This window comes from Drosophila sulfurigaster, chromosome 2R (assembly GCF_023558435.1).
Source record: "Drosophila sulfurigaster albostrigata strain 15112-1811.04 chromosome 2R, ASM2355843v2, whole genome shotgun sequence".
NCBI classification, from domain to species: Eukaryota; Metazoa; Arthropoda; class Insecta; order Diptera; family Drosophilidae; genus Drosophila; species Drosophila sulfurigaster.
Window position 1 is genome coordinate 34617661 of NC_084882.1, and position 17540 is coordinate 34635200.

At 38.4% G+C, this 17540-nt stretch overlaps 1 protein-coding gene and 3 long non-coding RNA genes across 5 annotated transcripts; 2 read left to right on the forward strand and 2 right to left on the reverse strand.

The window, feature by feature from the left end:
• Window positions 1-92: 92 nt before the first annotated feature.
• Window positions 93-3458, reverse strand: LOC133835880 (uncharacterized). The gene is given in 3 exon segments (XM_062266019.1): window positions 93-491; window positions 493-2812; window positions 2868-3458. Coding segments are annotated over 3 exon segments (2772 nt in total). The 5' UTR covers window positions 3077-3458; the 3' UTR covers window positions 93-248.
• Window positions 3459-4909: 1451 nt separating this feature from the next.
• On the forward strand, window positions 4910-6287 carry LOC133835882 (uncharacterized). Its single transcript, XR_009893651.1, has 4 exons — window positions 4910-5011; window positions 5091-5637; window positions 5704-5975; window positions 6201-6287. It is a non-coding gene; the product is annotated as an uncharacterized LOC133835882 (long non-coding RNA).
• LOC133835881 (uncharacterized) lies at window positions 5217-7706 on the reverse strand. Of its 2 annotated transcripts, XR_009893649.1 has the most exons (6): window positions 7457-7594; window positions 6803-6988; window positions 6597-6739; window positions 6210-6437; window positions 5990-6116; window positions 5217-5862 (listed from the first exon to the last, which is right to left on the reverse strand). It is a non-coding gene; the product is annotated as an uncharacterized LOC133835881 (long non-coding RNA). The 2 variants fall into 2 exon arrangements; XR_009893650.1 differs by lacking the exons at window positions 6597-6739; window positions 6803-6988 and having other exon boundaries at window positions 7572-7706.
• LOC133835883 (uncharacterized) lies at window positions 6866-7673 on the forward strand. Its single transcript, XR_009893652.1, has 2 exons — window positions 6866-6975; window positions 7474-7673. It is a non-coding gene; the product is annotated as an uncharacterized LOC133835883 (long non-coding RNA).
• Window positions 7707-17540: the final 9834 nt, after the last annotated feature.

The following is a 17540-nucleotide window of genomic DNA, read 5'->3' on the forward strand; positions in this document are numbered from 1 at the left end:
CTACTAAGATAATTTGGATGGCTTCAATGTATCTGAGAAATCTTTAAAAGTGAAATACAGAAAATGAATAACGTAAATATAAAAGCCATATGTTTAAGTATAAAATAAAATTTAATAATATTGATATATTTAGTAGTACACCTATAAATATTTTATATTTAAAATTTGTGCGCTTCACTCTTCAAGCTTAAGAGTTTAGTTCATGTCAATTATTAAAATTTTGCATATTCCAAACGTCAATCAATCTTTCAGCAATAGTTGTAACAGGGATAGTTACAACTGTAGGAGAATGGACTGTAACACGCTGCACATGGATCAAAACCCTTTCCCAGGCGTGGCAAATGATCAAATGGTGGGATGGAAACTTGGAGCAAAGCGCGCCGAGCACGTTGGGCATCTGTGAGTCCATCTTTGCCCAGAACTGGACCAGTTGTCTTTGTTGTTGTCTTTACTTCAGGTTCGGGTTCGTTGGGATTCCAGGGCTTTTTTAACAGCGCCCTTTTTCTCCAGATACTTGATGAGATTGATGCCCTTTTTCTTGGTTTCAATCGCAGCCTTAACCGCATCCTTTTCGCCTTTGATAGCTGCTGCCACCGCTTTGTTGTGACGATCTGTCATACGCACCGGAATAGGAGGACTTTTGCCTGCTGGCTGCTTTTTGGCACCCGGGAATGATTTGCCACCAAAGCCTCCGAAGCCACTGCCAGGACCGCCACCGTGGCCTCCCTTTCCACTGCCACCTCTACTTCCACCTCCACCTCCACCTCCTCCACCACCGCCTGTGCCATCTCGTCCACCACCTCGCATTGGGCCGCCAGGCTTTGAGCCCCAGACAGTCTTTGGCTTGAGTCTGCCGCCTGGAGCAGCTGGCTGGCCGTGAGGACCGCCACCTCGGAAGCCAAAGACGCCATCCTCAAAGACATGCTCACCAGGAGAACCAAACGCTGTGCCCGTATAGCGATCTCCGGCAGCACAGTCGTAGGAACGCCAGTAAGGATCCAGTTTGACGGGATACTTTGGCGTCACCTGCTCATCACCAGCTGCCGTCTGGGTGCTAATGTTCAATGTCTTCGGTTTGATTGGCAAGAGGTTTGGCTTGGCAAGAGCTACGGGCGGAGAGACATCCAGGTTGTACTCCATCTCGCTGTCGCTGGTATCTGAGAGGGTTATTTTATCGACGCAGCTCTCCATGCCAAGACGTTTGCACTCCTTTCGCAGCTCACATTCGAGCTCCTTCTTTTCGATATTCTTGCGGCAGACGCACATCATCAGAGGTCGATGGCAGGTGCACTTGCGGTAGCCTTTGGCCTTGAGCTTGCGCTTGAGCATGCGCATTGCCCGGGCCAAATCGCTCTTGACTATTTTAAAGATAATAGGCTTCATATCAATGTTGGCGGAGTTCACTGCTCGCAATGTGATGAAGATGGCGCCATTTCGCTTGCAGATGTTTAGAATGGGCTTACGACGTTCCTTCTCCTGCTGTTGTTCCTCAGCACGCCGACAAGTATTGAACGCATTCTGATCCGGCGAGTATTGCAGAAAGAACTTCATAATGGCGCCGGCATAGCGGCAAATGGCTCCAGGTCTCCAGCCGTATTTGCGAGCCTGTTTGCTGGATGGCCATGACCAACCGTGACGTCGTGAGATTTTGCCGGGTTCCTTGAGGCAGCTTTTGTGTCCGATCTTTGGCTGCGGAGCGCGATGTAGAAATGTGGGACTACCAACTGCCTTTAAGGTAGTGCCTGACGATGAGGATTTGTGTGCGGCTGAAGTCATGTATTCGCTACGCTTGCGTCCAAAAAGAGATTGCGTGCAACGTGCATCTAACTTTTGTTGTGCAGCATCTCTTTTGTGGTACAGATCACGCAGCTCGGCGAACACACGCTCCAAATACGGACGACATTGTGTCTCATCCTCCTCGACAACAACGCAGAAGTCATCGTTGGAATTGGGCTCGAGCACGCGACAATCTTTATACTCGGCGTCCTTCTGCTTGAAGATGTCGGCACACAGTTTCCGAATCCGACAATGAACGCACATTTTGCCCGCTTTGCAGGTGCAGCGGCAACGATTTCTACAATAATCTGCGGCTCCATTTTTGTTTAGTTCCTTTCCCAGTTTTACAACAGAACGTTTTCTTACATCTGTTTCATTTTCATTCACAACTTCCTGCTCATTATCGTCATCCATTCGACAGGGATCTAAGCAAGGATCTACTCGCTTAGGTGGCAATTTCAGATACTCTTGGACTATTTGATCGGCAGTCGGTGGCTCCTCGGGTTTCTCGTCGAACTGCGGCATCGGTTTGGTGCAGCACTTTGGACACGGCGCGTATTTGGGTAGCCAAGACATTGCCGTCAGGCAGACGGGACAAAAGCGTATAGGCTTTATGCTCTTATCCGGCCAGTCGCCAACGGGAATGGGAATTGTGCGATTCACATTCATGGGTCTGAAGCCCGCTGCCTTCCCGCTCCAGTCGGTGAAGAGACACTGATCGTTGGGCATCGGTGAGTTTAACGTGTTCATTTGTCTGATGAGCGAGTCGATGACATGTCCATATTGTTCCGTCATATTCTTGAGATCACAGCACGCATCCACGCCACAAATATCCTCTGGTGGTACATAGACTCGCTGATTGAGTTCCCTGTAACGCTCTAGATCCAGTCGAAGGCGCTCATCGCCCTCTTCTGGCTCCAGTTCGTCGTAGCAGGGTCCTTCCGGCTTGGCACAAGGCTGCGGTTCACCGAATAAGAACATGACATCCGCTGGATTAATGTTTTTGCCCAGGTTGCGACATTTGCTCTTCTCATCACTGTGTTAAGTCAATTATGAGATGCATCTAAGATGAGAATTCGGTATTTACTTACAACACATCCAACTGAGGCTCTTCACATTTGATGGTCAACACGCAGAGCAGCTCCACAATGCCAATTTCCTGTTCCCGTCGAATCAGAGAGCAAGTGTCCGCATGCATCAAGTCGCTCATGCCAATCTCTATGCGATCAATAAAGTGCTGTGGAAATGTAAAAACTGTCGTTCCCAATGTTGCACCTCTGTAGCGTGCCACAATAGGCATGCCCGTTGCCTCGAGAGTTTTACGCAGACCATCCGGAGTTTCTGTGATTTCGGTGCGCCTTCCAGCTTTAAACTCGGACACATTGATGCGACTTTGTGTGATGTTGATGGCCACTCGATTGAATTTGGCATTCACGAGCAGATCTTTTGGATCGGCAATATCGTCCTTAAAGAACTGAAGCCGTGTTACAATGATGTCGAACAAGAAGTTCACACGCTCTGTGGGGGGCTTGAAATTCAGACATTGTGTTGTGGTACGTTAATTGCAATTTTCTTTTCGTCAAATCGATAAAAAATTAAAAAAAAAGTAGCTATTTTAAAAGAATTTAATAGAAATGCTAAATTTTGCTCTGCTCATAAAAAAATTTTATGAAAAGTGATGGGAGAACTTTTCGATAATGTCAGCTTACTATGTATAGAAAAATGCCTCTAATTAAACTTGACTTTTTGCTTAGTTTTTTCTCGCTGCTGCAAAGTTTCGCTTCATAAAGTTGCCACAATGGATATTGCAGGGTTCAGTGCCAGGCGAGCCGTCAATGCCCATGAGGATTTTCGGTCGGCGTCTGATGCGGAGAAACCTTTTAATTGCAGTGGTTAGCTGACATTGTTCATTGTCCTGCTCATTAGTTGGCACCGACTTGTCTGACTGACTGACTGCTTGGGGCCAATGCACTTGGCGGCTAGGCGAATCCCACGGCTTAACCCCCTCCGAAACAGTTTAAACACGTTGAATTTTTGATCAGTTGCGTGTAGTAAGCGGCTTAGCCACGTGCCACGAGCTGCATGCCGCAAAGCTCTTTAACCTCTAAGTATGGCACATTATTTCACCTCATGCACTTATCTAAATTAAGTTCAATTTTAATTAAATTTCGCGCATTAATTCGTCGCTTATCGACGCCAACGCCAACGCCATCGTCATCGCCATCAAATGCCAAAGCAACTAACCTAATGAAAGTTGCAAGGACAGCAGCCGTCGCAGCTGTTGAAGTACTCCAGGCGATGTGCTATCGTCAATCAGTTTACTGCACAAAAAAATAAACACTGGGGAAAATGGGAAAAACTAAGCCGATTTAATTGGTTTCAAATTTTTGCGCGTTATAGGCACACAGCTTGTGGCCCTGGCCCAAAATACAATCTGTTGTCAGCTCACACTAGCAGCAACTATGTATAATAATAATAATAGCACTATACTGCACAAGTGTCGAACATATCAATTTACAAAAGCATAAAGATATGTTGCACTTTTTTTTGCTGTTAGAAAATCGATTTTTACAATCACATTTGATTTTATAAAATACTCATTACACAATTGAAAATAGTTTCATGTTACAGAGTGTAAATAACGATGTGATTCCTTTTCGCACAATTCGTTTATATTGTTTTGCAATTTCGGAATTGTTGCTTTTGGCTGCAATGTTGCGGATTTTAAACTGATTTGTTGGTCAACTGGACGTCATTGCGCATAAATTGCGTTTTAAGTGGATTCTTTCAGCCTATAGAACAAAAGCCAAGGTTGTCGACGGTATTTCTCAAACGAAACTGATATATCAAGTGATTAATAGATTAACTTTAAAATAGAAACAGTTGGATAACTGCATTTAATAAGAATTTACATTACGTATACGTAATTTTCCTATTAAAAAGTTGAAGTTCAATCAGCTTCGAGAAATAATGATGCTACGTATGTAGGCGAAATAACCTTTCTACAATAAAGCCATTGTAATTAACTTTCCTAGAATTGCAAATTCTGGCCGTCCGACCACTTGACGTATACACAATATGCTTGTGCATACAGCAGATGGTTCAAATTAAAGCAATTAATAATTTATTTCTTGGAGTATTTGTATTTAGCCTGCAGGCATCACATTCAGCAGGGGGTCATTGTCGCATTTCTAGGCGCTGTTACATTATCGAACATGAGAGAAATATGCAACGAGTAAGAGATGAAAGAGTATCATGAAAGAGTATCAGAGTGACTCGAGTTTAATTTCAGTTTACTCTATCACAAATTTCAGCTTCAACTTGCTATCATTTTACGTTTGAATTTAGTGTCAAATATGAGACTCCTTTCAGTAAGCTGGAGCTAACTTTCCACATTCATTCGAAAACAATATTTTGTGCCGATTACATCGCTAGAATAATTTTAACATTACAATTTTGTGCAATTATATTTTCGTTACCTTTGCACTTTTAACGGGCTTTTCTTTTATTAATTTATTTTATCAAGTACCAACAATTCACGCATATATAATACAGTCAATGGATAATAGTAGTAGTAAATCGCTTCAATCAACATTTAAAATTTTAACCAACATAACGTGTTCCTAAAAATTAGCAACGGTAAGCAGCGAATTTAGAATGATTCAAAAATGAAATGATTCCAAACTACCTGGCCTGCGATCAAAGCCCAAACTACTATTTCCAAACTTGAGAATGGACAGCTATCCCATAAAAACATGATGAAGCAAATGTCCGTTTGGTGGCGTGCCTGGCGATGGAGGAGTCGCGGCGGGAGCGGCCGGATGCCGCGCAGGATGCATGCCCGATGCATAATCTTCATTAGTAAGACAGAGTTGCTTTTGCATTATACAGAAATGTACACATCTTAGGATCGCAATCTTTTCCCAGTTCCAAGACTATGTGGGCAAGGCTCTGGCCGAGCTACCTGGCGTCAGACCACTGACGCAGACCACAATATCGAAATTGGAGAACGTAGAGCTGATCAAACTGAGGCCCATTCTGCTGACGTGGCTGGAGAAGGAGGAGGCACGGCGGGCGCAGGATTTTCTAAAATTTGAAATATTATAAACTGTTCTTGTTATATTAATTTGAAATAATGTTTGTCTATATTTTGAACGTCTTTAGCTAAAGTTTTAGTAGTGACCCCACAGAAATCCACAGTTAAGTTGTATACCTGTATATATTGTAAAATTTTCCAAACTTGTTCTTTGATTAATTATACTTTATTATGTGTACGTCATTTTCATGTTAAAATAGATTTTTAAATATGTTGCCCCCGATCCCCACTTTATGAGTGTTATCTGTGTATTGTCACAAGGTAATAAAAACGTTAAATGTAGCTGCTGATACTTGCAGATTTGTGTGTAATCATTAATAAACTCAAGCTTACTTACTGTTATCAAATTTAAATTTGCGACGCAACCTGCAGCTTCTCCTTTGCTTTTGTGATGTTTCTTTTGGGTTTGAGGACAATTTAACATATTCTTTTTTCGCTAATTTAAATTATTATATAGCACATCTTGGATGCTAATATGAACACTCCATCGGAAGAATTTTGGCGCACAATAGGCATATAAGCCATAATAAGGTTGTATATAGTCCTCCAATGTATCCAATTTTTACTGTACATACAAAATTTTTTTTTAATTTTTGGTAAATTTCATAACGAAACGGGAAATATTTTTGTGTATTTGTCACAAGGTAATAAAAACGTTAAATGTAGCTGCTGATACTTGCAGATTTGTGTGTAAAAAACTAAAAACATTAATAAACTAACTTACTGTTATCAACGACGCAACCTGCAGCTTCCCCTTTGCTTTTGTGATTGCTGCCAGGGCTTTGCCCACATGAGTGAGTTCTGCAAGAGGCGAAGTCGAATGTCAAATGGGCTATCCTTGGCGATTCAATGCGAATCGACATGGAACTGGGAAAGATTGCAATCTTAAGATGTGTACATTTCTGTATAATGCAAAAGCAACTGTCTTACTAATGAAGATTATGCATCGAGATCCTCCTGCGCGGCATCCGGCCGCTCCCGCCGCGACTCCTTCATCGCCAGGCACGCCACCAAACGGGACATTTGTTTGATCATGTTTTTATGGGATAGCTTTCCATTCTCAAGTTTGAAAATAGTAGTTTGGGCCAGTGATCGCAGGCCAGGTAGTTTGGAAGCCTGTATTGGAAGTAATATATTTGGTTATTTTGTAGTGTAAAAGTAGCCAGTCCGGATTAGTAAGCTTCCTAATTTGAATAATTATATTTACTCCCATAATCCCTAAATCAAAAATGATTTGTAAAGACTTCAATGTAATGTATGTTTTAAAGGTAGTCAGAGCTCGTTCTGTCTGTCAAAAGTGTCATCGGTGCTATACAAATTCTGTGCGAATTGACTACAACATAACTTAGAAGCAAAGATTTTGATTTAGATTTTGTGCTTCATTTTTTGGGTTAACGTTCACTTTCAAACATCCCGCATCGTCACCTTCGATATCGTCCTCTTTATCTTTTATCCGACAGACATACGGACATGGCTATATCGCCTCGGCAGTTGTCGCTGATCAGATTATAAGAATATATGTATAAACTTTATAGCGTCATCTACACTATATAGTCAATGAATCATTCTAAATTCGCTGCTTACCGTTGCTAATTTTTTAGGAACACGTTATGTTGGTTAAAATTTTAAATGTTGATTGAAGCGATTTACTACTACTATTATCCATTGACTGTATTATATATGCGTGAATTGTTGGTACTTGATAAAATAAATTAATAAAAGAAAAAGCCCGTTAAAATTGCAAAGGTAACGAAAATATAATTGTAAAAATTGTAATGTTAAAATTATTCTAGCGATGTAATCGGCACAAAATATTGTTTTCGAATGAATGTGGAAAGTTAGCTCCAGCTTACTGAAAGGAGTCTCATATTTGACACTAAATTCAAACGTAAAATGATAGCAAGTTGAAGCTGAAATTTGTGATAGAGTAAACTGAAATTAAACTCAAGTCACTCTGATACTCTTTTATCTCTTACTCGTTGCATATTTCTCTCCTGTTCGATAATGTAACAGCGCCTAGAAATGCGACAATGACCCCTGCTGAATGTGATGCCTGCAGGTGCCTCCTCCATCTCCAGCCACGTCACCAGAATGGGTCTCAGTTTGATCAGCTCTACGTTCTCCAATTTTGATATTGTGGTCTGCGTCAGTGGTCTGACGCCAGGTATTTCGGCCAGAGCCTTGCCCACATAGTCTTGGAACTGGGAAAAGATTGCGATCCTAAGATGTGTACATTTCTGTATAATGCAAAAGCAACTCTGTCTTACTAATGAAGATTATGCATCGAGATCCTCCTGCGCGGCATCCGGCCGCTCCCGCCGCGACTCCTTCATCGCCAGGCACGCCACCAAACGGGACATTTGTTTCATCATGTTTTTGTGCGATAGCTTTCCATTCTCAAGTTTGAAAATAGTAGTTTGGGCCAGTGATCGCAGGCCAGGTAGTTTGGCCAGGCTCCTTATGATCCAAAGATGATGTGTCAATACATTTCATTTAAATATAAATTTAATTATAATACTTTGTGATTTTTATTATTTAAACTAAATTTAAATTTTCAAAACAATTGTTTACAAAATAAATTAAACCTAATTGATAGTGACTTTTGTCAACTAAATGGATAGTTGAGGAATTTGAATTTGATCATAGCTCGCAAATAACTGTCGACCGTTTTTATACCCGCTACCCATAGGGTAGAAGAAAATATATGTAACAGGTAGGAGGCATCTCCGACCCTATAAAGTATATATATTCTTGATCAGCATTAACAGCCGAGACGATCTAGCCATGTCCGTCTGTCCGTATACACACCTAGATCTCAGAGACTATAAGAGATAGAGCTATAATTTTTTTCGGCAGCATTTGTTATGTTTGCACGCAGATCAAGTTTGTTTAAAATTTTTGCCACGCCCACTTCCGCTATGGGTAGCAAATCAAAAATCGAATAACAAGCGTAATTTAAAAGCTAGAGTTGAATTTTGGTATATACAATAATAACTATATGATTCCTGAGAATTTGGTTGCCATCAGATACAAATTTTGGAAGTTATTAAGGAAATAATGTATGGGCAAAAACGCCTACTACTACTAAGACCTAGGGGTCTTAGTTGCTTTGGCTGACAATCTGGTATATTGTGCTATCTAAGGTATATTTTGAATGCGGTACTACACCGATATACCACATATACCATTTGGTATATTTTTAGTATTTTTGCAGTATATTTGGTTTATTTTGAGAATAATACCGCAAAATATATTGCTTTTATTTAAAATGGGTAGCGGGTATCTCACAGTCGAGTACACTCGACTGTAGCTTTCTTACTTGCTACAATCACATTTGATTTTATAAAATTCTCATTACACAATTGAAAATAGTTTCATGTTACAGAGTGTAAATAACGATGTGATTCCTTTTCGCACAATTCGTTTATATTGTTTTGCAATTCGAAATTGTTGCTTTTGGCTGCAATGTTGCGGATTTTAAACTGATTTGTTGGTCAACTGGACGTCATTGCGCATAAATTGCGTTTTAAGTGGATTCTTTCAGCCTATAGAACAAAAGCCAAGGTTGCTGACGGTGTTTCTCAATCGAAATTGAAGTAACAAGTGATTAATAGATTAACTTTAAAACAGAAACAGTTGGATAACTGCATTTAATAAGAATTTACATTACGTATACGTAATTTTCCTATTAAAAAGTTAAAGTTCAATCAGCTTCCAGAAATAATGATGCTCTACGTATGTAGGCGAAATAACGTTTCTACAATAAAGCCATTGTAATTAACTTTCCTAGAATTGCAAATTCTGGCCTTCCGACCACTTGACGTATACGCAATATGCTTGTGCATACAGCAGATGGTTCAAATTAAAGCAATTATTAATTTATTTCTTGGAGTATTTGTATTTAGCCTGCAGGCATCACATTCAGCAGGGGGTCATTGTCGCATTTCATTGCCAGCTTAGTAAAATAATTGCATTAATTGCGAGAGTGACCAGACAGAGATTAGATTATTTAACCCTTCTGCCAACACTGCGTCGCCCACATAATCCAAACGTAAGCTGACTGCGACAGAGCCACGTGACTTTTAAATGTTAAACTGGGATTTAAAGAACATTCTGACAAATTTATTACTATTTTCCAGCATATTTACTTACGTTACTAAATTTAATTGCTTTGCCAAATTAATGTCTGCCCCTTTTAAATTGTAAAAGCCAAGCAAGCTCGACCAAGAGAGTTTCGGCCAAATGGCCGAAAGGCAAGCAATAAAATAAAGCTATGTGTATAGCAAATACATGTGTACAGCTTATGAATAACAACTCCAACTTGTTGTTTGGTGCTTAACTAGAAGATACCCTCTGGTGAAATTCATATTGAAATTGCGCATTTCTCTGGCGAATTTCCCTTTCTTGTTTTAAATTACAGAGTGTAGCAAGAGCTTAGTAAATTGTTCGCACACAGACAGTATAACAAGCAAAACTAGTTGAAGATTTATTTCCAGTGAGCATTACAACTCAACTTCAATCATCACACAGAAGCTTTGGTAACTATAAAAGTAACACGTACTCGGCAAAAACGGGGGGAAAATGCGGAGCAAGTCCAATACTTTAGTTTAAAGTATTTGTGAAAAATGCACGTGCTATGTAAGTTCACACCACAACTACAAGGCAGCTGGATGGAAGGATCGAAGGATGGAATGCTTGGTCATGTTTGCCCCAAACTCTGTTAAAGTGTCTTGCTCTGCACTCGATACTCTCGATAGAGTCCTCTGGCAAAGTGCAAGCTTGTGGCTGTGTGAGTTTTTGGCAAACCGCAAAACAGTTTCTGCTGATGTTGATGCTGATGCTGCTGGTAGACAAATGAGCAATGCCATTAAATACGTTTGAAATATGCTGGCAAATCATTTACAGCAACCACAGACTTACCTCCTTGCCATCTGCCAGTGGCTGTCAGAGCGCTTGCCGCTTGATTTTCCAATAAATCTGAAAATGCTGAAACTGACGTGGCTTAAGGCTGTCAACTAAATGAAATTCGTTACCAGCTAAACCCAATTCGGGTTTCAGTTTTCGACTCCAGCGAAGCGCAACTTTGCAAATATTTTTTCCATGCTGACCTTCTCTCTACAAATGTGCCATTCGTATTTTTTACCGTATCTATTTACATTGTGTAAAAGTTGTCCTAATGCTTGTCTTTATGATTTGCTGGATGATTGGTTGAGCGAATCAGTTTGATATCAAATGACAACAATCAATTTAAGTATTTTAGATTTATTGAGAGATAAATTTGCTATTATGGCTGTATTATATTTAAAAGTATGCAAAGGTATCAAGTGCAAGGATAACATAAATTTGGTATAGTTGAAGTGTTCAATAAAAAATATTTTCGAAATAAAAGTTTTCAATTATTCTTCATACGCTTTGCCACTTTCTCTGTGCCAATCATGATGTCTGTGACTTTGGCAGAAAAAATTGCATACCAACTGTATATATATAGAGATTGTTGGAGGCATTCAGCCAGCTATGTACATTTGACTTCTTTTGGGCAATAACCAGGCCGTTCGTTGCGCCAATTTCTCACGTTGCCAATACATTTTTTTCGTATTTTTCGTGTAGCACTTTCATTCGTGTTTCGACATGCCTGAACGATATGTGCAGCTGTCGCTGTCAGTGAAGGTAACTAACGGTGATTTTTTGATTCCAACCGCCACGTGTGAGCTCGATTAATACCCTGCAATCGTGTAATCCTTTGCGAGGGTAGAATAAATTGAGTTGAAACTATCAACAAAGAAAATCTATTGCCAGAGGGGGAACTAAGCATTTAGTATACTATAATGGTAGCTTGTTGGAAAACTGGTTTTAAATTTCACTAAAATACAGTTCGATTACGCGTTTTTATCTCTTATCATCTCGCTTCCAATAGAGTCTGCCCTCAGGTGCGCTTCTTTCAGCGCGGGGCGGCAACTGTTAACTTTGGCTTTTTGGCTCATGTGAATAATATTTTTTATTAAAAAATTTCTTCCTCTTTGCTCATTTTAATGTGCTGCGCGCTCGACTTTTGCCTGGAGGCTATTTGTGCGTATTATTTTGATGCCGCCAACGCTGAAAACTGGAATAAGAGAGCGCACAATAAGAGGCAAAACCTCAGATGGCGGCATCCGTGGGATGTGCAACAACAGCACCACATATGGCACATAAAACGAAATAAGTTCATCTATTTTTTATTTGCCTTTTTGCCATATGCCTCTTTGGAGTGCGAGTCTACTTTAAGAACGAGTGTATTCATATGTACACTCGTAGATTCAGTCCATTATGGTTATAAAAATTTGCTTTGGCTTTTGTGCGCTTGTCGTTTTTGGAATTTATGCACAAAAAGCCAACCAGACCACTGAAGACTGAAAGACTGATTGACTGAGGGGTTGACTCACTGACTGACTGACTGACTTATCTATGCATTGGGCTTTGCTTTAAGGCGCCCAAATTCTATAAATTGAATATTTATTGGATTTTTCTTGGGTTCATTATGGGGCAGATGGGGTTCCTTTTGTTGGCGTTTTACCTGTTGACAATGCGATCTGCATAAAAGCCAAGCCCAGACAAAATTGCGTCCGCATTGCACAAATGCTCACAAAAAAGGACAATATTCAATAAGCAGAAGGGAAGACTATAAGAAGAGGCAGTAGAAGGAGATGGAGTAGGGAAAATATTTGTAAAATGAGTGTAATTTCGTTGCTTTCGACTTTACGATGGCGACCACAGAGCGGAAATTAAAACTTTTGCCCTTCAAAGCGCAGCATGAGTGTGTGTACACTGAGAGAAATAAACACATGAAGTTGTGAGTCATATAGAAACTACAAACGGTTAAAAAAATATATTATATGCTTGGTACTAACATTAGTTGTCAACAATTACTACACAAAATAAATAAAACATTAAAACAAAAAAGAAAGAAAAGAAGAAAGCTACCGTCGAGTATGCTCGACTACTTATAAGATATCCGCTACCAATTGTGAATAAAATCAAAACAGTATGGTATTCATTTTAAAATATACCAAATTAATATACCAAAAATATTGAAAATACCGAATCAATATAGCAAAAATGTTAAAAATATCAAATAAATATACCTAAAATACTAAACAAGTCAAAGACTATCTTTGGTATATAGTATCACATTCAAAATATACCAAATAATGCTTAATATAGCAAATTATAATATACCAATTTATATATAGCAATTATTGTATTATAAAAATTAAATAAAATATTCTACGTATTTTTTTCTAAGTGTATTCCTTTTTGTTGTTGTCCCCTTAGCAACCATTCATTGTTGTTCCTCATATTCACATTCAACTTGTGAGTTACTCACATTGTGCTGCGATATTCAATATTGATACATGTTTTTTAATGAAGTAAAATTTCGGAAGGGTTGAACATTATTTCATTCAAATGCTGACAATAACTTTTGCAAAGGTATCAAATCATCAATCAATGTAGGAAAGTATTGAACTTAGATAGCCACAAAAGGTGATGAATCTATTTTACTTACCTTAAAAGTGAATCACAGAAAATACAACTGAATTTGCTTATTAATATGTTCAGTATTTATTTAAGTAATTCTCAGTATGTGTTCTTCTTTTTCTTTTCAACTTAATAATTAGCTTGAAATTTACAATTGATGTTTAGCATTAAACCATTGGGAGATTGGGAAGTGGATGGGATAAAGAGTTTAGTTTAAGGATGTCCAATTGCCGCATATACTCTAGACATATAGTACACATTGATTTACAGCTAAACGCTACTAAGTCTAAGTATTTGCGATTATAATTATGTTGGTACACATACATAATGACAGACAGAACTCACACTCATTTACATTGATGTACATATTTCATAATAGTAGTTATGAGTACGAGTAGACATTAACAATGAACTATGAGTACAATTTTTTCAACTACATTTCAATACGAGTATTTTTCTTTTCTTTTCTTTAATGCATATTTTGTTTGCTTAATTTGTAGTTAATTTATTAAATGCTTTTAGCATAATTGTAGCTTAACATTAACATATGCATCGTCTTTTCTCTTGTTTAAGCATTAAAATTCTTTGCTGTACTCAGACGTTTTGCATTATTTACTATTTTAATCGTATAGTTAATCTTGTTTGTAAATTATTTAAGTTATACTTAGCGCTTTTCATAGGGGCTTGTCATCAGTAAATTCGAAAGTGGGGAGCAAGAGGTACAAAAGAGCTTTAGTTTAGTTTACATATATTTATTTATTTATTTAGGCTTATTCATACACATGCTGTTTTTGGTAATAGTTTTATGCATTAATATCATATTTTAATAGTTAATAGTAGTATTTTTCTGGTATTTGCTTAAATTTCTTTAATTTCACTATTCACGTTTTTGGTTTAAACAAACTTCTCAAGTATTTACATGTTTCTGCTGCTTTTCATATTAGGTACAAAATAGTAACGAAAGGTACATCGAATATGTGTGTGTGTGTGTGTGTTAGTGTGTGTGTGTGCTTAGGATATGTGTGGTACGTTTCCAAATTAAAATTGAAAAGTTTTCTGATATGTTTTCTTGTGCACACATACATACATAAAAGCTCGTTGAGTATACGCCCCGTTTAGCCCGTGCACGTTCAGTTGACAAACGTGAGCCGACATTATTCCGCCCGTATCCGGCATTCCTATTGACATTTGCACTAATGGCGCAGATCTCTAGCTGCCTAGAGAGCAACTGACAGACAGTTCGTTCTCTCGCTCTTGTTTCATAGAAAAATGCAACATTGCATCATCTATTCATTCCTCCGGGTCTGTCTGCCTGTGTCTGTGTTTGCCTGCTTGCATATCTGACAGTCAGCTGAGTTCAGCTGAGTTCGTTTGAGTGTTTGTCTGCCTTGGGAATAATGCAAATATATTTCGCAAAACGAAGCCCTACTCTAGGGGGATATCCTCTAAAAACTTTGCCGCAAAAGGAAAAATGCAAACTCTGCGTCTGAATGTGTCAACTTTCGTGTCAATTGTATGGCCATTAAACTATTGCGCTTCAGATGCAACATTCCCGCCACTCCCACAGCCACTGACATCAGTCAGACTCTGGTCTCAGACCCCTCCGGCTGTCACATCAGCAGCAGCAGCAGCTCCAAGTGTTGATTTAACATTCGACATGTCGAGCAGCATTTCAGACTATTTTTGACATTTGACAATTTCATGTTATCTTCGAGTGCAGCTGCATCCTGTTCTACAAAAAAAAAAGAATGTGAAACTGCAAACTGCAAACTGAAAACGAAATGCAAAAACGTGCCAAGCGATGTTTTGCCAATGGTTTTCTCTTTTTTTATGGCTTCGAGCTGCTGAATTGGCAATTTCGACATTGGCCGCAATAAAAATTCCATTAAACTTGACTGCTTGCCATTTGCGTGGTCAAAGACGAAATTGCACAAAAATGCATAAAAATTCATTAAAAGCATAGTCATTAACTATTTAATTTGTAGTTGTGCACTTTGCGTACAGAATTTTAATGTCATAAGTTTTCTTTCTCTTTTTCAATCAATGCGATGCTTGAAAAGACGATGAAGAACGATTTCGCTTTGCTATTTAAATAAGTTTTCTAAACTTTCAAGAAGGCGAAAGTTGTTTTAATAACATTTATCAACATTTTCAATTTAGCATTTCCGTAGTGCAAGCAACCGGATGATATTACGTATACGTATCGTCTGTATACATTAGCATACGTATACATTATACTCAAGCGTTTGGCTGCAGACCAATTTTAAAACCATTTGCTTGTTGTGGTTGCCAGCATAAAGAAGAACAAGAGCAAAAAATGAAGCACACATTTGTTAATTTATGTACGGGAAAAAGTGTTGCAAGTGGTTGGTTGCCTGGTTGGTCGACTGCAGCAGAGAAATCTCTCTCAAAGCATTGTTTACACTGCCCCGCTTTCATTTAAGCTGCAACAATTGCAACAGCAACAACAATAGCAATAACAGAGCTGCAAAAAATCGCACAAAAAATGAGCGACGCGCATATTAAACAAACAAAAGAAAATGCGAGAAAAATCGAAAAGCATACAACGCTGGCTGCAGCAAGGAAAAGTAACGCAAGGCAAGGCTCCACAAGGCTGGCGGGCGAGTAAGCAAACATTGCAGGAATACCTTTTTTTTTGTGCATTGCATGCCATCGTTAAATGAAAAGTAGTGCGAAATATTTAAGCCAAATCTATGTCAGCAGCTAGCTGCCGGCTCCCAACGCAGGCCAGGTCATAAAGCCAGGCCACACCGGGAGTAGAAAATTGAAACCAAACTCGTTATACAAGCTACCTATAGGTATAAGGGTATTATAGCTTTGGTGAACAATTTGGTATATTTGGCCCTCTATGGTATATTTTGAATGTAGTACCACATCAATATACCAAATATGGCATTTAATACATTTTAAGTATTTTTGCGGTATATTAATTTGGTATATTTTAGTTGCTTTGGTTGACAAATCGGTAGATTTTTCACTCTATGGTATATTTTGAATGTGATACCATATCAATATACCAAATTAAATTGCTTTGGCTGTCAATCAAGTATATTTTGTATCAATATGGTATATTTTATATATAGCTTTGGTCAATATCGGTAGAATATGCCTGTTGGTATAGTTGAAGTATACCACATTTGCGGTATAGTAGTATACATTTTAGTATTTTTGCGGTATATTAATTTGGTATATTTTTCACTCTATGGTATATTTTGAATAGTGAGAATATACCGAATATAGTTGCTTTGGCTGACAATATGTTATATTTTGTATTATATGGTATATTTTAAATGCAGTACTAAGTCAATATACCGATTTACGATATACTAATTTTGTGTATTTAAAATGAATATCTCACTTTTTTATTTAAAATTATTACTTTTTGCTTTCATTCAAATGGGTAGCGAGTATCTCACAGTCGAGCACACTCCACTATAACTTTCTTACTCGTTTAATTTTTATTCGCAGCCCTCGACCAAGTTCATTTCAAATGGTAGCAGAAATCAGCACTGTATTTCGCCAAGCTTGCATTTAAGTTTTGCACAGCGCTTTAATTATTAAAGCAGAGATAAAAGACGTTAAGATCAAGATACTTTTAATTGAAATGCGGAACAGCGAGTGCATTTCGCATTATGCTGAGCTTAACAGTTGGTTTTAATAAACGAAATTCATTATTAAAGTGTGCTTAAAATTTTTTAAGCAGTTGTATTACATGAAATTAAAATAAATCCATTTAAAAGCATTATTTAAAGAAGTTACAAAATCGTTTAAAACACAACATGAATTTAAAATGAATCCATTTAAATGCATCATTTAAAGAAGTTACAAAATCATTCGAAATCCAATTAAATCTGAAATTTGTAACAGCTAGAATCCTGGTTAACAACTTTTACGCCAGCGTATCTAAGCTTCGGTCAGTAGATAATTGTTTTATGTGCTGCACTTGTCTTGTCCCATTGAGTGCTGTGTGAAGCACTAATTTATTTAATTTCGATTGGAAAATTCTGGTTGGCTAAACTTTTTAATGATGCTTATTGATTGCTTTATTGCTGACCCAGCTCAGCCCAAGCCAATAAAACTAACTTCTCATGAAGTTTTCCGCTTCGTCAGTAATGAAAGCCAGCAAATGCCTTTG